General features: G+C 39.0%; 1 protein-coding gene across 2 annotated transcripts in view; it reads left to right on the top strand.

Moving 5' to 3' along the window:
- Positions 1–22,265, top strand: part of NRG1 (neuregulin 1) — a 1,270,305-nt gene that overhangs the window by 1,214,127 nt on the left and 33,913 nt on the right. For both annotated transcript variants that reach the window (XM_075556714.1, XM_075556715.1), the window contains one exon: positions 21,409–21,538. In XM_075556714.1, the coding sequence (XP_075412829.1) occupies positions 21,498–21,538 (41 nt within the window). In that variant the 5' untranslated portion in view covers positions 21,409–21,497. The remainder of the gene's footprint in view (positions 1–21,408; positions 21,539–22,265) is intronic.

Raw genomic sequence — 22,265 nt, 5'->3', positions numbered from 1 at the left:
GGTCAAACTAGTATACATAAGTTCTTGTATTACGGTGCTTTCTGGATATTCTAATCAAGAGAAAGGAAGTGTATCAAGAGAAACAGTACTATTTAAATAAAATATTTTTGTTAGATGGAACATTTATTCATTATTTTATAATTATACTTTAATTCATTCATTAGAGTAATTCATTAGAATTACAACAATTCATAACCAACCATTAGTTAAAGCAGATGTGCTATTCTGTTTCAGCAAAATAGCAAGATATATTTATATTCATTATTATAGTAACAAAATATTACCTGAAATCAGTACTGATAATGTCATAGAATAAGAAAGTTGTACAGGCTTTAGAACTAGATTCTCTTTTAAACATTTATTATGTTCCAGAGAAGGGCTGGAGGCATAAAAATGTGTACAGCAAAATGGTTCTTCAAAATTATATTTCAAGCAATTCTGAGAAGGAAAAGCATCTTGTTGGAGTGTTTCACTTAAAATTAATATGAAATAAACTGCTTAGCTCTTCGGGCAATGGCAGTTTATTATATGGCCATAAATATTTCTAATCATATTGAGTCCCACACTAAATAATAAAATACCATTAATAATGACATTGTGAAAATAGATTTCAGTACAGTCCAGTAGTCTTTGAAGGTATGTGTTATACAAGCAGCCACACACATAAATATATCCCTAATCAGTCCCTGGCATTTGTGTCTTAGTTTTTCATTTTAATGTGGATTAAATGTGACTTTTATGAAGGCTGTTGTTGCTACAGCTTCCTGTCAGAAAACATGAGTACTATATTAATACCAGCTCAAACTTAACCCAGGGAAGAGGGAACAACAAGTGATCTAAAATCAATGGTGAGGAGAGTTTAGGAGGCATGGTAGGGCTTAATCTAGGGCAATGTAACTGAGAGGAATTACTGAAACTCAAATGAAAGCTGACCATGATAATGGGACAAGAGGAAAGTAAAAGGAAATAGAAGAAAGAACTAGGAGGCAAAGAACTAGAGGTCTAAATGCAGACATATACATATGTAAATATATTTATATATGATGATGGAGAAATAGATCTATATACATATATTTATAGGTTTAGTATTAAGGTAGCAGATGGACATTGGACCTCTACTCAAGTACTCCCTCAATGCGAGAACACTTTGTTCTATTAAACTGGCATTCCATGATGCTCACCTTCCCAACACAATCACTGAAGACAAAGCAGGTGCATAAGCAAATGCGAAGAAAGCTGACGGCGTCTGGCTATCAAAAGATATAGTGTCTGGGTTCTAAAAGACTTGAAGTTAAACAAGCGGCCATCTAGCTCAGAAATAACAAAGCCCACATGGAAGAAGCATACCAGCCTGTGTGATCACAAGGTGTCTATGGGATCAGGTATCAGGGATCAAAGAACAAAAAAATCATCATTGTGAATGAGGGAGAGTGTGGAGTGAGGACCCAAAGCCCATCTGTAGGCAACTGGACATCCCCATTACAGAAGGGTCACAGGGAGAAGATGAGCCAGTCAGGGTACAGCATAGAAATGGTGAAACATACAACATTCTTCCTGTTCTTTAATGCTTCCTCAACCCCATCCCCGCTATCATGATCCCAATTCTATAAAATTCAGCTAGACCAGAGGATGACACTGGTACAGATAAGAGTTGGAAACAGAGAATCCAGGACAGAAAAACCCCTCAGGACCAATAATGAGAGGAGTGATACCAGGAAGGTAAGGAAAAGGTTGGAGGAGAAAGGGGGAATGGATCACAATGATCTACCTACAACTTCCTCCTTGGGGTACAGACAACAAAAAAGTGGGTCAAGGGAGACATTGGCCAGTGTAAGACATGAAAAAATAATAATTTATAAATTATCAATTGGGAGGGAGGGAGGGTGGGGGAGGAAGGGGGAAAATGAGGAGCTGCTACCCAGGGCTCAAGTAGATAGAAAAAAGTTTTTGAAAATGATGATGGCAACAAATGTACAAATATGCTTGCCACAATGGATGGATGGATTATGATAAGAGTTGTTGTACAAGTCCCCAATAAAATGATTTTTAAAAAAAGAATATCAAAGGCTTTTCAGTGTTTTCTTCTCTCAACCCAAAAGGAAATTCCTGGAACCCCCTTTTCCTCTACTTCTGCCCAACCACCAACTTCTGAAGTTATAGGTACGAAGGATTTGCTCTTGAAGTGACAATGATAGTTTTTAAATAAAATAGGTTTGGTTTATCACAGGTAATTGGTAAAACTGGCATTTTAGGGTAGCAAAATGCTAACGGTTAAGTCTTTTTCCGTATCCTAATGCAGCTAACTAAAAACCAAACTTGCTGTCATCCTGTCTTTCCTGCCTCAGTCAGACCCCTTATTGGGGTTTAGGAAACTACAGATCTTTACTAGAGCTGACAACCTCAGGACCCCTAATAAACTTTTATTTCCCTATTTATACTTTTAAAAAAATCTTTTCATGTTCTACAAGTATCTTGACAATGTTTTTCTATATTTTTCCAATTCTAAGACAAAAATTATTAAGGAACGTCTCAGAAACAGAAAGCAAGAAAAAATGAATGAAATGGAACAGTTGTTTATCTTATCCTTACAGAATCATTTGTTCAGTACTCTGAGTTGAGAGGAAGTCAGAGGTATTTCATAGTCGGACTTCATATTCAGAATTCTTGAGATCCATGGAATAGTTTTGAATTGACTTCTGAGGAGTTGGGTCCATGAGACCCCAAAATTATATGCTCCTGGTTTTTCTTTCTTTCTTTGTTTGTTTATTATATAAAGTAAGGCTTATAGCTTTGCCCAAATTCTGAAAGGAGCCTCTGGCCTTCAATATAATAAGAGCCACCATGTTTTAAATACTCAACAGATTGAACGGTGTCTAGCATAGAACACGGACTTTATAATCAAATACCTGAATTGGATCTTTTTCCATCTGTAGAGACAGTACTCATTTCCTAATATCTCTGATGCCTTGTTTGCATTCTCAAAAGTGAGGGAAAAAGTGATACAGATCTTGCAGGTTAGTGTAAATTCTGTGATATCTGTATTCTATTCCAAGCTTATTGAATTCTCTCAGTAAATTGTTTTTCTCTCTATGTGGGTTTCAGAGATTATAGAAGCAGTTAGCCAAAAGCAACTAAGTGTCTAAATGAGATTGTCTTCCTTAATACTTGCTATTGTGCACTAATGATTTATTTTTTAAAATGAAGTATTTTTTGTACACGCCCTACTACTTAACGTTGTCTGTACTGCAAGGGGCTTTCTGTTGTGGATATTTATAATGGCTCTACACACCCACCACTCTGCTATTGTTCAGAGTGATATGTAGCTTTTATATATATTTGGTTTTCTTTTAAGCTGAAGTATTTTAAATTATTGCTTTTTCATTTTATTATGGACGAAAACACAAGAACGTTGACAATTCACTATGCCAAACCCCCTTTTTACCTTCAAAGCTTTTCTCAACGACATTAAACATGCTTCCTAATTACTTTTTATTGATTTCTTGACATTTCTGCTCAGCATTGACTGCTTATTTTTGGCAACAAAGGATGCTAAGCTAAAAATGCTAATGGTGCACTTGAAGAATACAAAGCTCAATGTTTCCATCCCCTCTCTTACACATGCAGATTGTTTGGAAAAAAATATATGTTTTACTATGTACCTCATTTGCAATTGTTTATTACAGAGATAAATATAAAATTCTATGAGCTTCAGACTTCCTCCAAACCTTAACTTTTTTTCAAGCAAAACCATGACTTGTCATTTCATACATGAACTTTTCAAGTAATATGAGATGTGGCACAGGCAATTGAATAAATAGTAGTAAAAATCTACTGACTAGAGCAAATACTGATGGGAATTAAGCTAATCAACTCAATATTTTTTCTTATTCTAATTTCTCATCATTTGCCACTAGCAAACACTTTAAATATATCTGCTGCTCTATGATTTATAGCATACTTTGTTCTAGAGATGAATACATGAAGTCTGTTTAGATGATCCTATCAGGTATACAAGAGAAAACTGTCTTCTGTCAGTTATTTGGAATATATATACATATATATATATATATGTTTTTCTCTTAATTCTTAATGTCTTTCCGAAAAGTGGATTTAGTTTGAATCAGGGGTGCTGTCCCAGGATCCATTTACGAAAGCTGTTTGTGGATGATTCTGATGTTACACAAAAATCACCGTCAACCAAGTCATCAGAGATATTTTGCTTTTATATACATCAAGTATAAACAGTTTTTCCTCCTTTTTAAAATTTTCTTTTGCTGAATAGTGAAATTTTAAAGGATCGAGTGGTAGAAAATCAATCAAAGATCGTATGCAAGTATTAAATATTGTTGAAGTATCCCAACTAAATTTAGCATTACATTTTGAGTTGGTCCCATGGATGTAAGTCCCCCATGATGTTTATAACTCAAAATGTTTATATTTTTAATCAGCATAATTTCTCTAATTTGGATTTATAAAAAAGAAAAGTAGTAATCATTTCCTTCTAATTTTGATATAATTAAGCAGTAAAAATTAAATTATCTTCCAGAAAGCAATTTTGAAAGGGGAAATAAATATAATTTAAAAGGCTGAATAGAATCCCTTCCAACATGTTGGTCCTTTGTGGGTACCATCATTGATTCTGGTGACAGTCCTAATTAGACTCACCTATTTGGGATTGGTTGTTACTGGGTGGGACAAATACTTATTGTTCTCAGCTGGTAACCACAAGGTTGGCCATTTAGATCTGCTCGAGGCACCTCTGAACGAAGATTTACTAGTGAAAAGTCAGATATTAGAAATGAGGAGCTGATACCAAGGGTTCAAGTAGAAACCAAATATTTTGAGAAATATGGTGGCAACAAATGTACAAATGTGCTTGACGCAATGAATGGATGGATGGATTGTGATAAGAGTTGTATGAGCCCCCAGTAAAATGATTTTTTAAAAAAAGAAATCCTATGAATAACTCTACTCTGATACATGGGGTGTCTAGGGACCAGGATGGGCTCAGCAGCCACCTGAATATTGCCTCTGATAGTCAGAAGTCACTTACTTTTGTAGCACTTATGTAAGTTGTCTTGAAAAGTTAACGATTCTGCATAGCAGAATATTTGCTATGATGGATTGAAGATTCTCCCTAAGCCCAAGAAAACATTGACATGACTAGCACCCCTTCATCTCCTGCTAAAAATACATCATCTGAAAGCAATTTCATTAGCCTCATCCCCTGATAGAAGCTTTACAAATTAAGGGAGATAGTCACCTGATAGGATAATCTGATTTCTCTGTTAACCTATGGAAAAGAGTTTTTAGTTTTTGCTGCTGTTGTTTGGTTTTGCCTTTTAACTACAAGGCCCGATAGGTAGATCTGGGATGAAAGAATTTTGAGGCAGAACACTGTAGTCGATATCTTATGGGTCTTATGAATCAATCTTCCTTTATAATTGTCTCCAAGACAATTTTTTTTTATCCTGAGAATTATCCTGCGAATACAGGCATGGAATTTAACCTTTTTGAGCCTGATTTTTCTCCATCTGTGAAAAGGAGAGAATGTTATCTATGTCTTATCTATGAGTTAGTATAAGGACTTAAAGGGATTAAAATGCTGGAATGGTGGGTACCCAGGAGATATTTAGTAAGTGTCAGTTTATTTGTTCTGAGCTAAGATTTTAATAGCTCGACTATGTAGAAAACTCCTCATATTCATCTACATCCCTCCCACCTCCAAATGGTTTAGAAAGAAGAGAAGTAAAAGATACAACTTTCCAACTTACAGTTGTCATGATTAACTCAAGGTACTGACTGCGCTTGGAGATTTCTATTTCAAAAGACAAGTTTACTGTATAGAAAAGGAAGATAAGATGCTTAGGTCGAACAAAATGCAATATCCGGAGAACGCTTATATTTTTTCAGCTTTATTTGTGCTTCTCACTTCTGCAGTGTTTTCCCTTTGACCGGCCTTAAAAAGTCCTGTAAGCCAGAGAACATGGTAAATAATGTGCCAAGTAGAAAAGAGAATATTTGATGTTTAACTAACACTGAAATTCATTGGGACATAGTTTACGATGGCTCATATTCTAGAAATAAAAATGTTAAGGATATACATACTTATTATTCTTTCATGAGAAAGGCAACAAGTTATTGTATTCACAGAAAGATATCACTTCTTTTTAAGTTGTTACACTGAGCGTAGTGGGTTTTAGACGAGAGAATGTTCCGGAGATAGTAGTTAGTCTGGGATGGGTCTTTCCCTTTAAGACAGTTGCCGCTCTGGCGGCTGAGTCTCCTACATTTTTTCTAGAAACCAGAGCTGTCAGTCTATAGCCCTCAACCAGAGCCAGGGAAATAATCCTTGTGGTCTTTCAGACTTTCACGCCCCCAGGACAGAGAAGTGCAGTGTCTAGTACAGGTCACGATGAGTGTCTTCTTTCAGTTTGTTATGATCTTCATTTAAAAAATTAATTTTAATTTTTCCCAGTGTATTTATTGGATATTGCCTGTGAAGAGTTTAGTAATTCCTATGAATGATAACCAGATATACTTGTTTTTGATAAGAAATGAGACAAGGATACAAGCAAACTTGGCACTTTTCCTCTTTGGCAGTAGCTATTCATGCTTTTCAATTTTTGAACAATTTTAAGGAACTTGGCCCTTATTTTAAATTAGGCCTAAGGCATTGGAAACAGCACACATTGCAAATTCTATATTTGGGATCAGTAAAGAGCTGTATCATCCTTATTAAAGATGATTAATTCTCAACTAACTTTGGAGATATCATTTTTACCTTATTAAGTCACCCAGTTTAGCTGAGCCCTAATGGTCTGTTATATATTTAAAGGCAATGGCAGTTTTTACACTGTCCATGGCTGGCAACATGATGCCTTGTAGAATTCTCAAGATGAGACTCTCCAAAAGAAATGGAAAGCCATGTTATTGCTTTCTAATAAATTCTTCAGTTCTGATTATTTTTTGTTTATTCCATTTTCCATTTTGGATCTTACTGTTGGCTGTACATACGTTTTTTTGGTTATTCCCTGATTCAGAACTCTACAAGGCATTATGTTGCCAACCATGGACAGTGTAAAAACTGCCGTTGACTTTTTAAAATATGCAACATTTTATTTATTGCGACTTGTGTGGCTCTCGTTATTTCTTCAACAGCAAAACAGTCTTAAAATCAGCCTTTTGGTTAATGGATGACAATGTGACTCCATTTGTCAAGGAAAGAAATGCCACAGGCAGGCGTGATGGCCACAGAGAGTGTTCTGGCCAGGGAGGATTTGTTCCGGGGAGGTGGGATACGGGGGGCAGGGACAGGCTTGAAGCCAGTGGTGGAGACACAGGCACAAAACCATTTGTTAGACTCTCAGCCTTTTGGTGGAGAATTATCTGGAGGGGCAATGAGGGATAGCTCTGTCTGATGATTAAGATCCTTCATTATTGCGCCCACTTGATTCTAGGCCTTGGCTGCGATCTACAGGGCACAGCTCCTTTCCCTGGGGTTTAAGGTTTTGAGAAAAGCACACATGATAGGCTCCAGGGGCCTCTCAGCAGAAAGGTCTTCCACTTGGGACGGAGGGCTATTACGAGATAACTGTGTCCCTGGCATTAAAGGTGTGAAATCATGAGAAAGCTTTACCCAAATCTTGTGATAACATTTTCTATATTTCAGAGTTCTTCAGAAGGAAGACTTTCTTAAAGGGAAGTGAATACCTCCCCCTCTTTTGGTAGCATAGATTTCCATGCCCAGTTTCCCTCATTAGCAGGACCTCCTTTTCCTGGGGTGGACTTACTGTCTGCATCAAACGGTCACCAGAACCTACCTGTCATTTGTGGACTCACTCTTCCTGGGCTTGAGAAGCATCACTAACCCTGTATAGGTCTCCCCATTCTGAGATAGTAGATTCTGTATTAAACTGGAGAATTTCTTACCACATGTCAACCATTCCTATTTAAGCAGAAGTATAAACTTCCTGAAGGATTTTTGATGAATGACGCAGCAGAGCTGAAGACTTCGAATGACATCCAGGAACCATGTGGTGGACATTGCCTCAAATTCGATTTTGAGTATTTTCATTTCGGAGGCTCCTTTGTAGCATTATTGTTCACTTTACATCTAATACGGTGAATAGCTAAGACGCGCTGCTTGAAGCATCTTTGACGATCCATGTCGGGGTGCAAAACACCACAGGTGCAGATGAAAAGAGCAAAGATCTGTATCAAGTATGTCCTTACAATATGGACAAACCTGGTGTATGTTTTCAGAGAAAGGGGTGGCGGCACCTCAGCCACTTTGAATTATTTCAGGTCTAGGGGACAGGAGTGCTTTATTAGTGCATATGCACAGACAGGTCTATCACTACCAGGGAAATCCAAGAACTTATAACCAAGGCTCTGTGCAGGGACCCTGTTCAGAGTCCCTGTTTCATACGTTGCTGGGAAATAGCCGCGCAAGCTCAGATAAGACCCTGACCTCTACTCAACCTTTTAAATCATGTGCTTCCACATGCCCATGTTCAGTTTTACAGTAACCAAGATGATTTCCGTTAGATATTCCCAACAACTGAGTGTAAGTATATAGAAAACAGCCAGTCCAGATGATGATGGTAAGATGCAGAACATATGACTCAAGTTAAAAAAAAACAAAAACTGTAGAAAAGGAGTTCAGTATGTTGGTCTGTCTGCTTCCTTTCCACTGACTAACAAGGTTTAATGCCAACAGTAGAAGCAAGTGCCTGTTAGAAGGTGGGAATGGAGAGGCCCAGCTCGGAGACAGCCAAACCAAACTAAATTCCTTTCTATCAAGTTGATGCCAGTGCACAGAGACCCTATAGGACAGGGTAGAATTGCCCCTATGGGTTTCTGAGACTGTAACTTTTTACTGGAGTAGAAGCTTCCTCTGGGAAGCTGGTCATTTCAAACTGCTGACCTAGCTCAACACATAACCCACTACACCACCAGGGAAACAACAGCATTTAGGGAAGGTGTCTGTAGTCAAGATTAATTTATCATTTTGATCCTCTTCCGGTACAAGTACCGAATTTTCTTGGGGAGATTATATATATATAATTTAATATATAAATTATATATATATCATTTTCTTAGGGATATTATATATATATCCTACTTGTCTCCATCTCTAACCTAAAAACTATGTGCTCTTTAGAGAAACAAGACCTATTATGAATGAAATATTATGAGACCAACTAGTCCTTTGGGGAGCTAGAGCAAAAAGGAAATATTTCCCTAAGGTGGAGCAATGAAATTATATGTTTCACAGAAATTTTGTTTTCTGCCTGCTGAGATTGGTCATGTGTGATTGACAGTACCAGCACTGGAAAACATTGTTTCATGTGTTATTTGGTTACACAGAATTTGTGCAGGAATCCTGAAAACACAGATGCCCACGTCATGACCCATGAGAAGATAGGGAGGGGTATTTGCTGCTATGATCATGAACCTGGGAACAAGGAGCTCCTGGGAATTGTGCAAAACTAGATGGACTGAAATTAGCCAAGTGTAAAGCACAGCACATTTTGTATGCTTAAACATACTTTTACTACCTCATTCTTTTATATACAATAGCTGTTGGCCTCGTGAGGAAAATAGAGTTCTTATGGAAACTGTCTTATGCTCGCTGTCTCCAGTGCCGTCCCCCCCCCCCCCCCCACAGAATTACAGTCATTTGCTAACTGGGTAGTGTATAGCCCTGTGCAATTTGGGGTCTTAGGCAGTGTGCTTAGACCGCAAGCAGGCTTTGTGCCAAGGCTACACGGGTAGACTGTTAGGACCTAGTACACAGGAGTCAAGTAGTCCTGGGGGAACCTGCATTTCCCAGAATCCATTTGTGCTGTACTTCTCTGAGAGACAGCTTCATGCAAATCAGTGGCATGACTTAAGGCATGTGTCGGAAATCACTTCCTGTCCTGATGGTACTTTCAGAACTTGGAGGGACCTTGCTTCCTGGATCCGCCGGCATTACCTTGTGGTTCCGGCCCTGCGAGGGTATTGGCTTTTCGTAGTAGGGTCCTTGATAGCAGTTGGCCAATGTGTAATCAGACGAGGAAAGCGCCGGTCACGTTAGTCTCCAACTTAGAGATTTTAAGTCTCCAGTGGGCATGAATATAGAGAGCGGCTCAGGCCCCTCCACTTTCCAGCCTGGTGGCTGTTTATTCGATAGTGTAAAATGTAATGAGGAAATGTGTGTGAAGCAATCTGAGGCCCTAGAAAGAGGTGTGATATAGGGTGCGAAATACCAATGATCTCCAGCATTTAAGGCCCACCGAGTCTAAAGGCATCCGAGTATGAAACGGTGTCACTCCTTCACTGGATCCCGGTTCTTTCCGCGTCATTGCATTGCTACTTAGAGCGCGCTTGTGTCCGTATCTCTGCGGTGGAGGCTTCCTCTGTCTCCCGGCCTCTATTTTCTCCCTTGCCCGCAAACCTATAGAAGTAGACATGACTTTTGTTAATCTTATCTCTGATCAGAAGCGTGATTCTCTCCCTGGCTGTGCATCAAGTTTCGATTCCCGAGAGGTGTGCGGCTTCTGTGGTAGGACAGCACCATGAATTTTTATGGCTTTACCCGCTTTACGTCCTACCTCTGACCCACATTGCAGGCGCACTCGGCTGTTGACTTCCCTGAGCGTGGCCTTTACTCTTCACCGTTCATACACTGGTTTGTTTTTCCCTTTACTCTCATGGGAGCCCTAGTGGCGGAGTGGTTACCGATTGGGCTGTGATCTGCCTGGTCAGCAGTTGGAAACCACCAGCAGCTTCTCAGGAGAAAGACTGGAGTTTCTACTCCTATGAATAATTTCTCTCAGAGACCCACGGGACGTGTGTGTGTGAGACTTTGAGTGAGCCTTGACTGGATGGCAGTGAGTCCTCTCTCACAATAGTGCACATTTCTCTTTCTTAATATATTGTCCTTTAAGTAAATATTTTCCATTTTGCACATTAATTGTTATATTCATATATGTCTGGTGTAATTGCTGTTGTTATTATATAAATGATTCTTTAATTTTATTTGGGTTTATTATTGACTAAAATTTTTATACAATCATATGATCTTCTCATAATGACTGCTTTATCATCTCACTTTTGAAAAGTTATGCCTTCCACCTGACCCCTGCCTTTTTATATTGGTTAAACTCTCAGATAATAGCAGAGAGAGTCAACATTGTTGGATTGTTTCTAGACTAGTTGAAGTCCCTTAGAATTCCAGTGATGTGTATGATTTGGGTTATTAGCCTAACAGGTATTTTTTAACTGTCTAGACTATCACTATAAAGGCATGTTTTAAAAACCTTGAAGTGATTTTTTGCATTTTTAAATAACTATATGCATACATTTAAACATGTACATATGGTACATTTAAATCCATATATAAAACATATGTGAAAGTACAAGGAATAAAAATTTAAAAAAAGAAAATACAAGGAATAATATAATGACTCTCCATGTAGCCTTCACACAGTTCTTCAATTATCAATTTGATTTTATGTTTACAACTCTTGCTTTTCTTTTCTTTTATTAGTTTGAGACAAATCCCAGACATCTTATCACGTAATACTTTTCAGAATGTATTGCTAAAAGATAAGTTCATTTCTATTTTGAACATAACAATAATACATTGAACAAAAGCTAATGATAAAGTGTAGTAGTTTTAATTACTTAGAGATTGGACTTCTCATCAACTATTTAATTAAGAATCCAAGTAAGGTTCACTCATCTTGACTGCATGACCTCTCTCTTTACTGTTGATTTTCGATATTTGTGGTGACTCTTTCCCTGGACTCTTGTATCTTGCTCTCCCCAGCTCTCTTTGCCACTCCTTTCCCCCTGTAATTTGACGCTGTGAGGAATCAGCTTGTTTGTTCTGTAGAATTTGAATGTTGCTGAGTGCTTTCCTTCCGTGGTGGCTTCTATGGAATCTGCCCCCGATCTACTCGCTCTACAATTGGTAGTTGTATCCAGTTGCTTGATTAAATTCAAGTTTCATTTGGGGAATAAGACCTGATGATGTCTGCTCCATACCTATTGAAATGGCCATTTGGCTGTTGCTTTGTGATAGGGTGTAATTTTAATATTTTGTTGCATGGTATAATTAATTTGTCTCAAGGCTGCTCCCTTTTGGCCTTCTGTCTGCTTTCATTTCTAAACGTGTTTTGGTGGATGAATAAATTAACCGATGTCAGTAAATGTCACTTGATAATGTCAGTAGCTCACTGAATAACTAAATTCTTGGTCATTGTAGGGAATTCAGTCCTCTTAGTTTTTATTTGTTTGGTTTGGTGCTTAGAACTTTTGACTGATTCTGAAAGTGAGAGGTTAAAATTTTTTATATTGGTGTTACCTCCCGACCAACTCAATCTCTGTAAAAATGCAGAGGATAGTAAAGGATACGTACCTCTATATTTAGCCTGGTGAGACCTATAAATATATCAAAGCAAGCTGGTCAAATGGACTGCTAATATTTTATCTGACGATGAGCTGAATTTTGATCTTATAGAATAGGCATTGAAGGGAAAATATTCAAGGGACAGCTTGAGAGCTTGCGGACTCATGTCTGTGCACATTTTATAGGTACCTAAAAACTCAGCAATTTGTAGAAAACAATGTAGCAGAACTGTAGAGCTGAAATTGGCCTCTTAGTTAAGAAACAAATTACTGGCCTTATGAAAAAGGAAATAAGAATTTTTTTATAACTCCTCCCAGTCAATTATCTGTGATGAAAAGATTCTCTCGTTGTTCTCTGGAAACAATGAAGCATTCTGCAAGGTGCTATATCATTAAAAACTTTTCTCTCTAAGAAGTAGTAGACTAAGGTAATTAAACTGTCACCAGTGAAATGTACTATCAGAAAAAATTTTTAAAGGACCCCTACCCCTCAAAAAGACCGAGTATATTTGAAAAGCATCCATTCTGATCATTTCCCTTTTCTGAGGGTAACTGCTGGGACAGTGGGTGTGCACTCATTTGACTTCCGTCTATGTAGTCAGCAGTTTGAAACCACCAGCCACGTCGCAAGAGGAAGATGAGGCTTTCCTCTGTAAAGACTTACATTCTTGGCCACCCACAGGGCAGTTCTGCTCTGTTCTAGAAGGGTCTCCTAAAAGCCGTAATCAATCCTCTGTCAGGGAGAAGACTAACACTATCTAATGACACCAAGTAATTTGCTCACCAACTGCTGGGAACTTAGATTCGGCTTTTTGATTCATTCTATATGAGATCAATGTTATAACAAAAGCTATAATTTTGCTTTATGAGAAAAACACCCGAAGGCTACTTTTCATGCTGCTGAAGAAGGATGACTGTATTTTTCAGAGAGCCTGGGAAAAGGGCAGTGAACTCCAACAGCAAAAATATTTTGAACTGACTTCAGCCTTGAAAATATATACCTTAAAAAACAGAAAGCTAGCATTTCTTAATTCACTTGTGGACCTTGTATTGCCCTCTTCCCCTGTGTCATTTTATGAATTTATAGCTAGAGGCATGCTATCAAAAATCTCAGACCTATTCTTGTCAATATGGGGATAAACACTAACATGTGCTAAGGTCATTTCTAGGTTCATCAGTCTGTATGTGTTTTGTTGTGTGCCATCTAATCAGTGTAATGCATAGTGACCTTTTGCAGAACAAAATGAAGCAGTGCCCATCCCTGAGCCATCCTGACATGTTTGAGGCCACGGTCGCAGCCACGGTATAAATCCACTGTATCCAGGCTCTTCTTCTTTTCTGCGGACTGTGTACTGCACCAACCCGGATGGCCTCCTCCAGGGCTTGGCCCTTCTGGAAAACAAATCCCAAGTACATAAAAGTCTTACCATTCTCATTTCCAAGGTCCTTTCTGGCTATACATTTTCCAGGACAGATTTTTTCATTCTTCTGGACGTCCATCAAATAGTCATATTCTTTGCCAACATTATAATCCAAAGCATCAATGATATTTTTGGTTTTCCTTATTCACTATTCGACTTTCACCTGCATATGATGTAATTGAACGTGCAATGGCTAGAGTAGAGCACACTTTAATAATCCAAGTGATACTCAGTCTTCAGTCGTTGTTTAATGCTTCAAATCTATTGTTGAGATGCTCTCTAAATTCAGGTGGAATATATTCAAGTTCATATTGTGGCTCCGATGAGCTTATTTTAATGAACTTCAGCTTCAACTTGAACTTGCATATGAGCAATTGATGGTTTGTTCTGTGTTCAGCCTCTGGCCTTGTTCTGAATCGAATGGCTCCATTCCTTTCCACAGATATTGTCTCTTTGATTCCTGTACATTTCAGTTGGCATTTTCCAGGTTTATAGTCCCTGTTTATGTTGTTGGAAAAAAAGCATTTTCAATGAATAGATAATTAAACTAAAACAACCTCCCAAATTCCCTGCCAGAGAGTTGATACCTTCTCATAGAGACCTTCTAGGAGACGGTAGACCTTCCCCTGTGAGTGTCCAAGACCTTAACTCTCCACAGAGTAGTTGGTGGTTTTGAACTGCTGACTTTGTGGATCACAGCCCAGCTCAAACCTCTAACCCTGTGCCTTCCTCACATTGTTCCTGACATTATTAATCTTGAAAAATTCTATCATGCAATCGCTGGCATAGTTTTTTTTTTATCACCAAGCCATATTTTCCAGCTACAAATCCTTCTCTGGGTAGTCTTGGTGGTGTGGTGGTTGTGTGTAAAGAGGGTGGTAACTACCAGGTCAGCCATTTGAAACCACCAGCTGCTCCTCATGTAGAAGTTGAGGCTTTCTACTCCTGTAAAGAACTATACTGTCAGGAACTCACGGAGGTTGTTCTGTTCTGCACTATGGAGCTATTACGAATCTGGATTGACGCAGTGGCAGTGAGTTTAGTTTGGGGATAAAGTTCTTGTTTCCAACTTTCATATTCCAAGCATTAGTAATTATCCATGTATCTTGATTGTATGCTTGATCAATTTCAGACTAAGCAAATTAGTAAAATCATTTTCAATTCTTTCTCTTTGGCATTTGTGTTTGCTCCATGAATGTGAATCATGCTTGCATGAACCTTTCTTGCCTGTAAGTTTGTGGATTGCCTTCCAGCACTGACAGCATTGTACTTTATGGTAGATTGGGAAATATATTTTTTGATGGAGACTACAAATGTGGTTCCCCTTCAATTGATCATCCTGGGCATAGTTAACAACATGATTGTCCAATTCAAAATGGCCAACACAGTCGTTCTCAGCTTAGGATGTCTTTCTTCCAATGTTCCATTTCATTTTCAAAGACTTCAAATTTTCCTAGTTTCGTATTCCATGTTCCAATTATTAAAATGAATGTTTGCCACTGTTTCTATTTTCCTCCTTGGAGTTGTGCTGCATCTGCAAGTGAAGGACGGTCCAGGGCGTCTTATTCCTTCATATCTTTAAGGCAGCTCCTCTCGGTCCTATCTTGAGTGTCTGCCAACTTGAGCGCCTCTTATATTTATTGGGGTTTTCTAGTTTATTTTTTATTATTTAAAATCAATTTTTAATCCTTTTATTGGGGGCTCCTACAATACTTATCACAATCCCTCCATCCATCCATTGTGTCAAGCACATTTGTCCATTTGTTGCCATCATCATTCTACTTGCGCCCTTGGTATCAGCGCCTCATTTGAAAGCCATTTATTCTGGCGCTGTATCAGAGAGTAGTCCACTGCTATTCATAAGGTTTCACTGGCCATTATCTTTAGAAGTAGATCACCAGGACTTTCTTCCTGTTTTTACAATAATACAAAACCCAGGTTCATCACTTCCGTACCCTGAGGGTGTTTAAGTGTTTTCACAACAGAGTAGCTAAATTTTGATCTAATTCTACTTTGGGAGTTCTGGTGACATTTATAGTATCTTAGTCAAATTTTTGTCCGTACCTTCTCTTTCTGTTCCTTTAACACAAGTCGGTTGAGGGGAGAGGTCAGGAGAGGCAGAATTGGAATCTAAGGCAGAGTATTGGCCCTGGGAACCTCCTACTCAGTCAAATATCTCTTCTCTCCTCCTGACATTTCCCCCCTCTCTTTCATGAATGTCTATTTGCTTGCTATTCAGTTAAGGATTGAATTACGCCTTCGAAAGACAGGCTGACTCAGAATGACAGGGCTTTGGTGGTTTTCAGTTTAGTCCTGAACATTTCTTTGGAAACCGACTCTCTACACGCCCCTCTCTCCCTAGGCATTCACAGAAGCTGCATTAGGCAGCTCAGGTTTTCAATTTTGACGTCTGGTTCACAACTTTATTGCCAGGAACCAGGAAAATTATTTCCACCCACTCCCCGACCCCAGGCAGTGCAATTTGCAGCTAGTACCTAATTTCAGAGGAGCTATATTCCAAGCAAGGATAATATTTTCCTATTTAAAAAAATTGGGAAATCAAAGAGCAAGAAAACATGCAGATCTCTAAATACATAGGCAGTGAGGATATCCAGGTGAGATTTTTTTTTGTTTTCTTTCTTTTTTTAAAACAATGACAACAAACTAGTTTCTTAGCCATTGACAGCTCTATTTTGGAATAGAAAACATATGTTTCCTTTGAAAAATTATAAATAGTTCTTTAGTTTATTTCCTACAAGACAATCATTAAGGGCTAAAAAGTACTGGTAAGAACTCATTCACTCAGGGAAGACAGATCTAATGATTGTTCCTTGGAGTATAGACTGCACACTAGCGCTAATTTCTGGTAATTGTCAAAGAAGAATAGAGTGCCTTGTTATCAGCAATTTGCATTTGTGTAATGGTCCTGGTTTGTTGATGCTGTCTACTGCGCTGATAAGGAAAACACTACTTAAAACAAGCAGGAGAGTAAGCATTCATTTTCAGCATTGTTTTCTTTTTAGCTTGTCTTTCGCAGAAAACTGCCTCTGTGATTCCATGGGAAACTATCTGGCAGCGAGCAGAGGACACTTATTCTTGCTGAACTCTTTAGCCATTCTGTGCATTTATAAAAATGTACACTAATATGAATTCCAAAATATTAAGGTTGAAGCAAAGCTTATGCCATGTCCCTTATACCGTGATCTTCAAAGTGGCAGAACAACAATCATTTGTTGGTTTTGTTGTTGTTGTTAGCTGCCATTGACTCAGCTCTGTCCCTCATGGTGCCCCTGTGTTGTGTTACAGGGTAAAACCGCTTTCTAGGGTTCTCTTTACTGTAAACTTCACAGAAGCAGATTGCCAGCCCTTTTTCTCAAGGGGCCACTGGATTGGTTGGTATTGCTAACCTTTTGATTGGCAATCAAAACCAGCAATTATCAATTATTGTCAAACAGTTATGATGAAATCAAAACAGTGATTACTGATATTTACTTATTATTTTACAGCTACTCAGTGTCTCACTTCCCAAATTAGACCAGCTCTCTTAGCATATTTTTGTTTTTGTTACTGTATATATTATATTTTTCCAGAGTTCAATCGCGTCCATCAGAATTGTACCATGGCTACCACAATCAGTTTCCGAACATTCTATTTCTACATGGACCCCTTGACTTCGTCTCCCCAACATCCCCCCTTCGCCACTGTACCCCCGCCCCCCCAAACCCTTATTTTACTTGGCGTCTCTATAGATTCCTCAATTCTGGGTCTCATCTATCAGAAACCAGAAAAACATATAACACAACTTCCAGAGTGTGATTTTGGAGGACATTCATTTCCAAGAAAAATTCGAGGCTTGGTTGTATGTTATTTCGTGGGGATGAGTCTTGACAGAAATGTTTTTGCTTCTATGCACAATAATTATACCATTACTTGCAGTAACATCACCCTCTGTTTGTGCAGTGTTTCCACTGAAAATATTTTAAGATATTTCACATCAATATTGTGATCGTTCGTTTTGCAGCTGAATTTACTGAGACAGGCGGCTGGACGCAGGCACGCAGATAATCATTGTTAAAATGGAGCGCTTGCCTGATTCTTCTCAGCAAAATTCACGATTAACCTGACTATATTTTATTTGGAAATGTCCCTTTTAGGGATAATTGCTCAGAGTCTTACCCTTGTTGCCTCTGATAACTTCTGTTGCTGGCACTAGGCCTCCCCATAATCCAACCCAAACCTCACCGCTGTCCAGTCAAACCCACTTATTGAAGCCTAGAGAAGAGAGGAGAACAGCCTCTGAGTCTCCAAAGCTCCGCTACCCCATGTCCAGCCCGGGTTCTGCTGGGCATGGGCCTTCTTCCTGTGCTCGCTGTTGGTTCCGAGCAGCTATGCCCAGGCAGCTCACCCTTTGGGTCCACTGGGCGTTCGTTGCTGTTCTTTAATCCCAGGAACACTTGGATCTCACTGCTGCTGGAAAACAAAAGTGACAAGCCCAGTGACCCATGACTGTAGGAAACCGTAGCTGCTGTCTCGCTTCCCAGGATGTCTGCCCACGCTCTGGTATCCCTTGACTGCTTTTAAGTATTGCTGTATGTGTCATAACTGGGTGCTACAGAATAGAAGGATAGCTATTCTGCAGAGAGATTTTTAGAGGTGAAAACAAGAATAATTTAAAATGTTTACATACATTTATTAATCTTGCAGTTTGGTCATCTCAATCACCACGTGTAGGGATTTGAGTACATCATGGCTAACTGGTATTGTAAGAATACCAGCGGGTAAGGCAGTCAGCTGCCAACACAAAGATTAGCAGTTCCAACAGCCACCCAGTCGCTCTGTGGAGAAAGCGGTGGCGGCTGCGGCAGCCTGCCTGCGTAAAGATTACAGGCTGGGAATCCCTCTGGGCCAGTACTACTCTGTCCTACAGCTGGCTGTGCGTGTGTTGGAATCAATTTAAGTCAGTGGGTTTGTGTTTGGGGGTTGTTTGCTTAGCTTTTGTTGTTAGTTTACAGTTGATGCAGAATGTCTATTGGAGGGAGGTGGGTGATTTTTTTTGTTTTGTTTTTTAGTTAAAATCATTTTGTTCTGAAAGAGCCTGTGCAGTGCTTGGGGCTCAGTTTGGAGGACGGGAGACTCTGCCACCAGTCAGGGCAGCACAAGCCACGAGGGCATGCGTTAGGTGGGGGTTTCTAGCCATGAGTGAATGGTGACAGCGCGCTGCAGGTGGTCTGTTCAGTACTGCCACATGGGGCCGCAAGGGCACTCTGCCCAATTTTTCATCCCAAAGAAATCTGTCAACAGTTTCAAGGGCTTAAATACAAAGCCTGGAACATTCAAGACAGACTGCCTCCTAACGTTATTAAAAAGCCATCTCTGCGGATGACGGTGTTAACCCATGGCACCTAAGTCAACAGCATGTGTTGTTTTGGGGGGCCCCCGAGTGGGTTCTGACTCAGTTGTCCTACATGCGGCGGAAGGAAGCACGGCCAGGTCCTGCACCATGCTGACCATGGTTGTGTTGGAGCGCATTGTGCAGCGCTGTATCAATCCTCCTTTCCATATGAGAGTGTAGAATATTATGTTAAAGCGATACGCTGTGTAAAGTATGCAGATGTTTACTTCTCTGGGACTCGACAGTCCCCATGATGCAAATCACATTGTCTTCCTTCTGATGAAGATGATACAGTATAACTGAAAATACACAGTACAATCAGCTCCCTTTTATTCCTCTTCATGTTCCTTTTCCTACATTTGTTTGGTTTGGAGACTGTGCAGGATGCTTTGAAATACATTTTTTGAAAATGAGTTTTTGTTCGAATAATAAATAATATTCCAAAAAGACCCACTTCTTAATCATAGTTGTCATGTTTCATGAATAGTATGTGTCTTTGAAATCCCGATTTTCTTGTCAAGCTTTTTATCTGATTGATAAATACCAACATTATAATTCTTCCCTTCTTGCTCAGTACTAATTAGTACTATTATTCATTGAGTGTCAGCTTGTGCCAATTCCTTTGCCTAAGATTTAATCATTTCCCAAAAAATCCTGTTAGAGGTCTAATATTCTTGTGTTACAAATGGGAAAATTGATCACCTGGGTGGTTAAGTGCCTTGTTCAAGAGCATGAAGCCAGTAGGAGACAGGATCTGAACTAATAATGGTCTCTAGCGTCTAAGTCCTTCTAACTGTTCTGTGCTAGCACTGTGAAAACCACACTGAGAACCATGCATTGGTCCAAAAACCTTCCTAAGATTAGCGCGTAAGAGGCAAGGATGGCCTTGTCCAATTCAGAAACTGAATAATTAGAGGCTGATTATTCTGATCAAGCAGAATAAAAATAAAGCTGAATAGACTAACAGGTTTTAAAGTTACTATGAAATATAGACCTTTGCAGGAAACAAACAACCAAACAAAAAGACAGGCCAGGGACCTGAACAAACAATGCATAGTAGGTCTAGTGAAGGTTAGTAGGGTATCTGATACTCACACATACACAAAATAAAATAAAAATTGACAAGGAAAAAGAACACTAGAGAGAGAGAAGTTAAGAATTAAAAGATGGTTCAAAATATTGTGTGAGGACAGTGTTCGGTATGTGTGATTATTTTTTCCCCTTGAAAAATAGATAGGATCGTCATTGGGTTAAGGGGTTCATTTTGTTTTTTGTCCTGATGAACAATTTTTAAAAGAGCTTTGTTGCTGAGACCGCACAAATAAGTGGGGGAACTTGTGGTACTAAATACTGCAGCAAGCTTACTCTTCACGTACCGTGACCCGCCTGGTGGAATCGCCATTTTCAACTGCGCTTGTGTAGCCACTGCTTGCGCAACTGACCATCAAGATTTCTAAAGGAAGGAGGCTGCAAAGGCGAAGTAAGACTTATGTCTGTTCTGAATTCTAAACGAGCAATTTTGCAGTGCTTTAGTTTACATTTTCAGACTGTCGTTCCACGTCCTGAAAATTGACATGGTCATCAGGCAACAATGGGCATCTCTAGTGAAAGTGGAAATTTTGAATAGAATGGCTGCTATTGCCTTTGTTAGTGTATTTTTAAATTAAAAAAATACTAGGCATGCATAGCCATGTTATGCTTTGCTGTACGATATGTCTTAACAACTGTAACTTCAATATCCATACAAAACATAATTTCCCAAATGAAAGCCCTTATCAATTAGTTGTCATTGAAAGACTGATTTCTGATTTGACCTACATTGACACAACTTTAAATAATTGCTTTTGAGTGTTCCTGGAAGATATACTTTTCTTAATGATCATAGATCATCTCTTTGCCAATTACATTAGAAGGTGAAATATTGCTTACAAAAAGGTTGAGCGTCTTTTCCTACTTAATTATGAGTCAGAAAATTAATGAAATTAATTACATCTTTCATTAACCCTTTGATAATTAAACGGTTTCCTTCAAGCTAGAAAGTCCTTCTTCCTCCTTATTCCCAAGCCTCAAAGTGCAGGGAGGACGATGCCATCTCTTGTCAGCTCTTCCTGTCAAGCAAATGGAAGAGGAGAGACTTCTCAGAAGGGGAAGAAGTGGATGTAAACCTTTCCGTCTTCTCTTTCTCTTGTGCAGCTACTTCTACATCCACAGTGGGAACGAGCCATCTCGTGAGATGCGCAGAGAAGGAGAAAACGTTCTGTGTGAACGGAGGCGAGTGCTTCATGGTGAAAGACCTTTCCAATCCCTCAAGATACTTGTGCAAGTAAGAAAATCACTCCTGTCCGGGGCTGGGTCCACAGCTGCTTATTTCTGTGTCTTATAATGCATTGCGTTTTGTTTTGTTTTTCATTTCCATTACATGCTGTGGAATATGACTGTCTTATTTGTCAAGTGTTTTTGAAAAGCTTAAACCATTCATCATCTCCTCTGTTATATCAAAAATTGGTTGCTGCTTTATTTCCATGTCGATTTCTTTATTTGCCATCATATTCCTCATTCTGCTTTTATCATGGTTTTCCTCGTCGCTGCCCAGGAGAGACATGCAAATGCCATAGAGGCATGCTGTTCGACAACCTGCTTCTCTGTCCAGTGTGCGACTGAGATACAAGATAACATTCCTTTCTTACCCCCATGGCCTGCTACAGAATGCACAGACACCTCAAAGAAACAGAAGAACAGAAGACTGATTTGGCACATCTGCTACCTTTGGGGATTACCTTATGGTTTCAGAAAAAACGGTTAATTGAATTGCAGTTGACCTCACTATGGAAAAAGACAATAGTGAATTTCATGTGTTTGGAAATGCACTTAGTATACATTGAAAGCAGGGTGTTTATTTAATGCACTGCCTTTATTTATAGATATACCTCGGATGGCACACTTGTGAATGTAGAAAAATCTGACACTTCCATATTCACAATATGTACTGATTTGAGATGAACAAATTTTATCATATCCTCTAAGATTTTCTCTGATAATAACAGAAAGTA

The sequence above is a fragment of the Tenrec ecaudatus genome, chromosome 8, assembly GCF_050624435.1.
Source record: "Tenrec ecaudatus isolate mTenEca1 chromosome 8, mTenEca1.hap1, whole genome shotgun sequence".
Taxonomy (NCBI): domain Eukaryota; kingdom Metazoa; phylum Chordata; class Mammalia; order Afrosoricida; family Tenrecidae; genus Tenrec; species Tenrec ecaudatus.
This window is presented reverse-complemented; position numbering and strand designations above follow the sequence as displayed.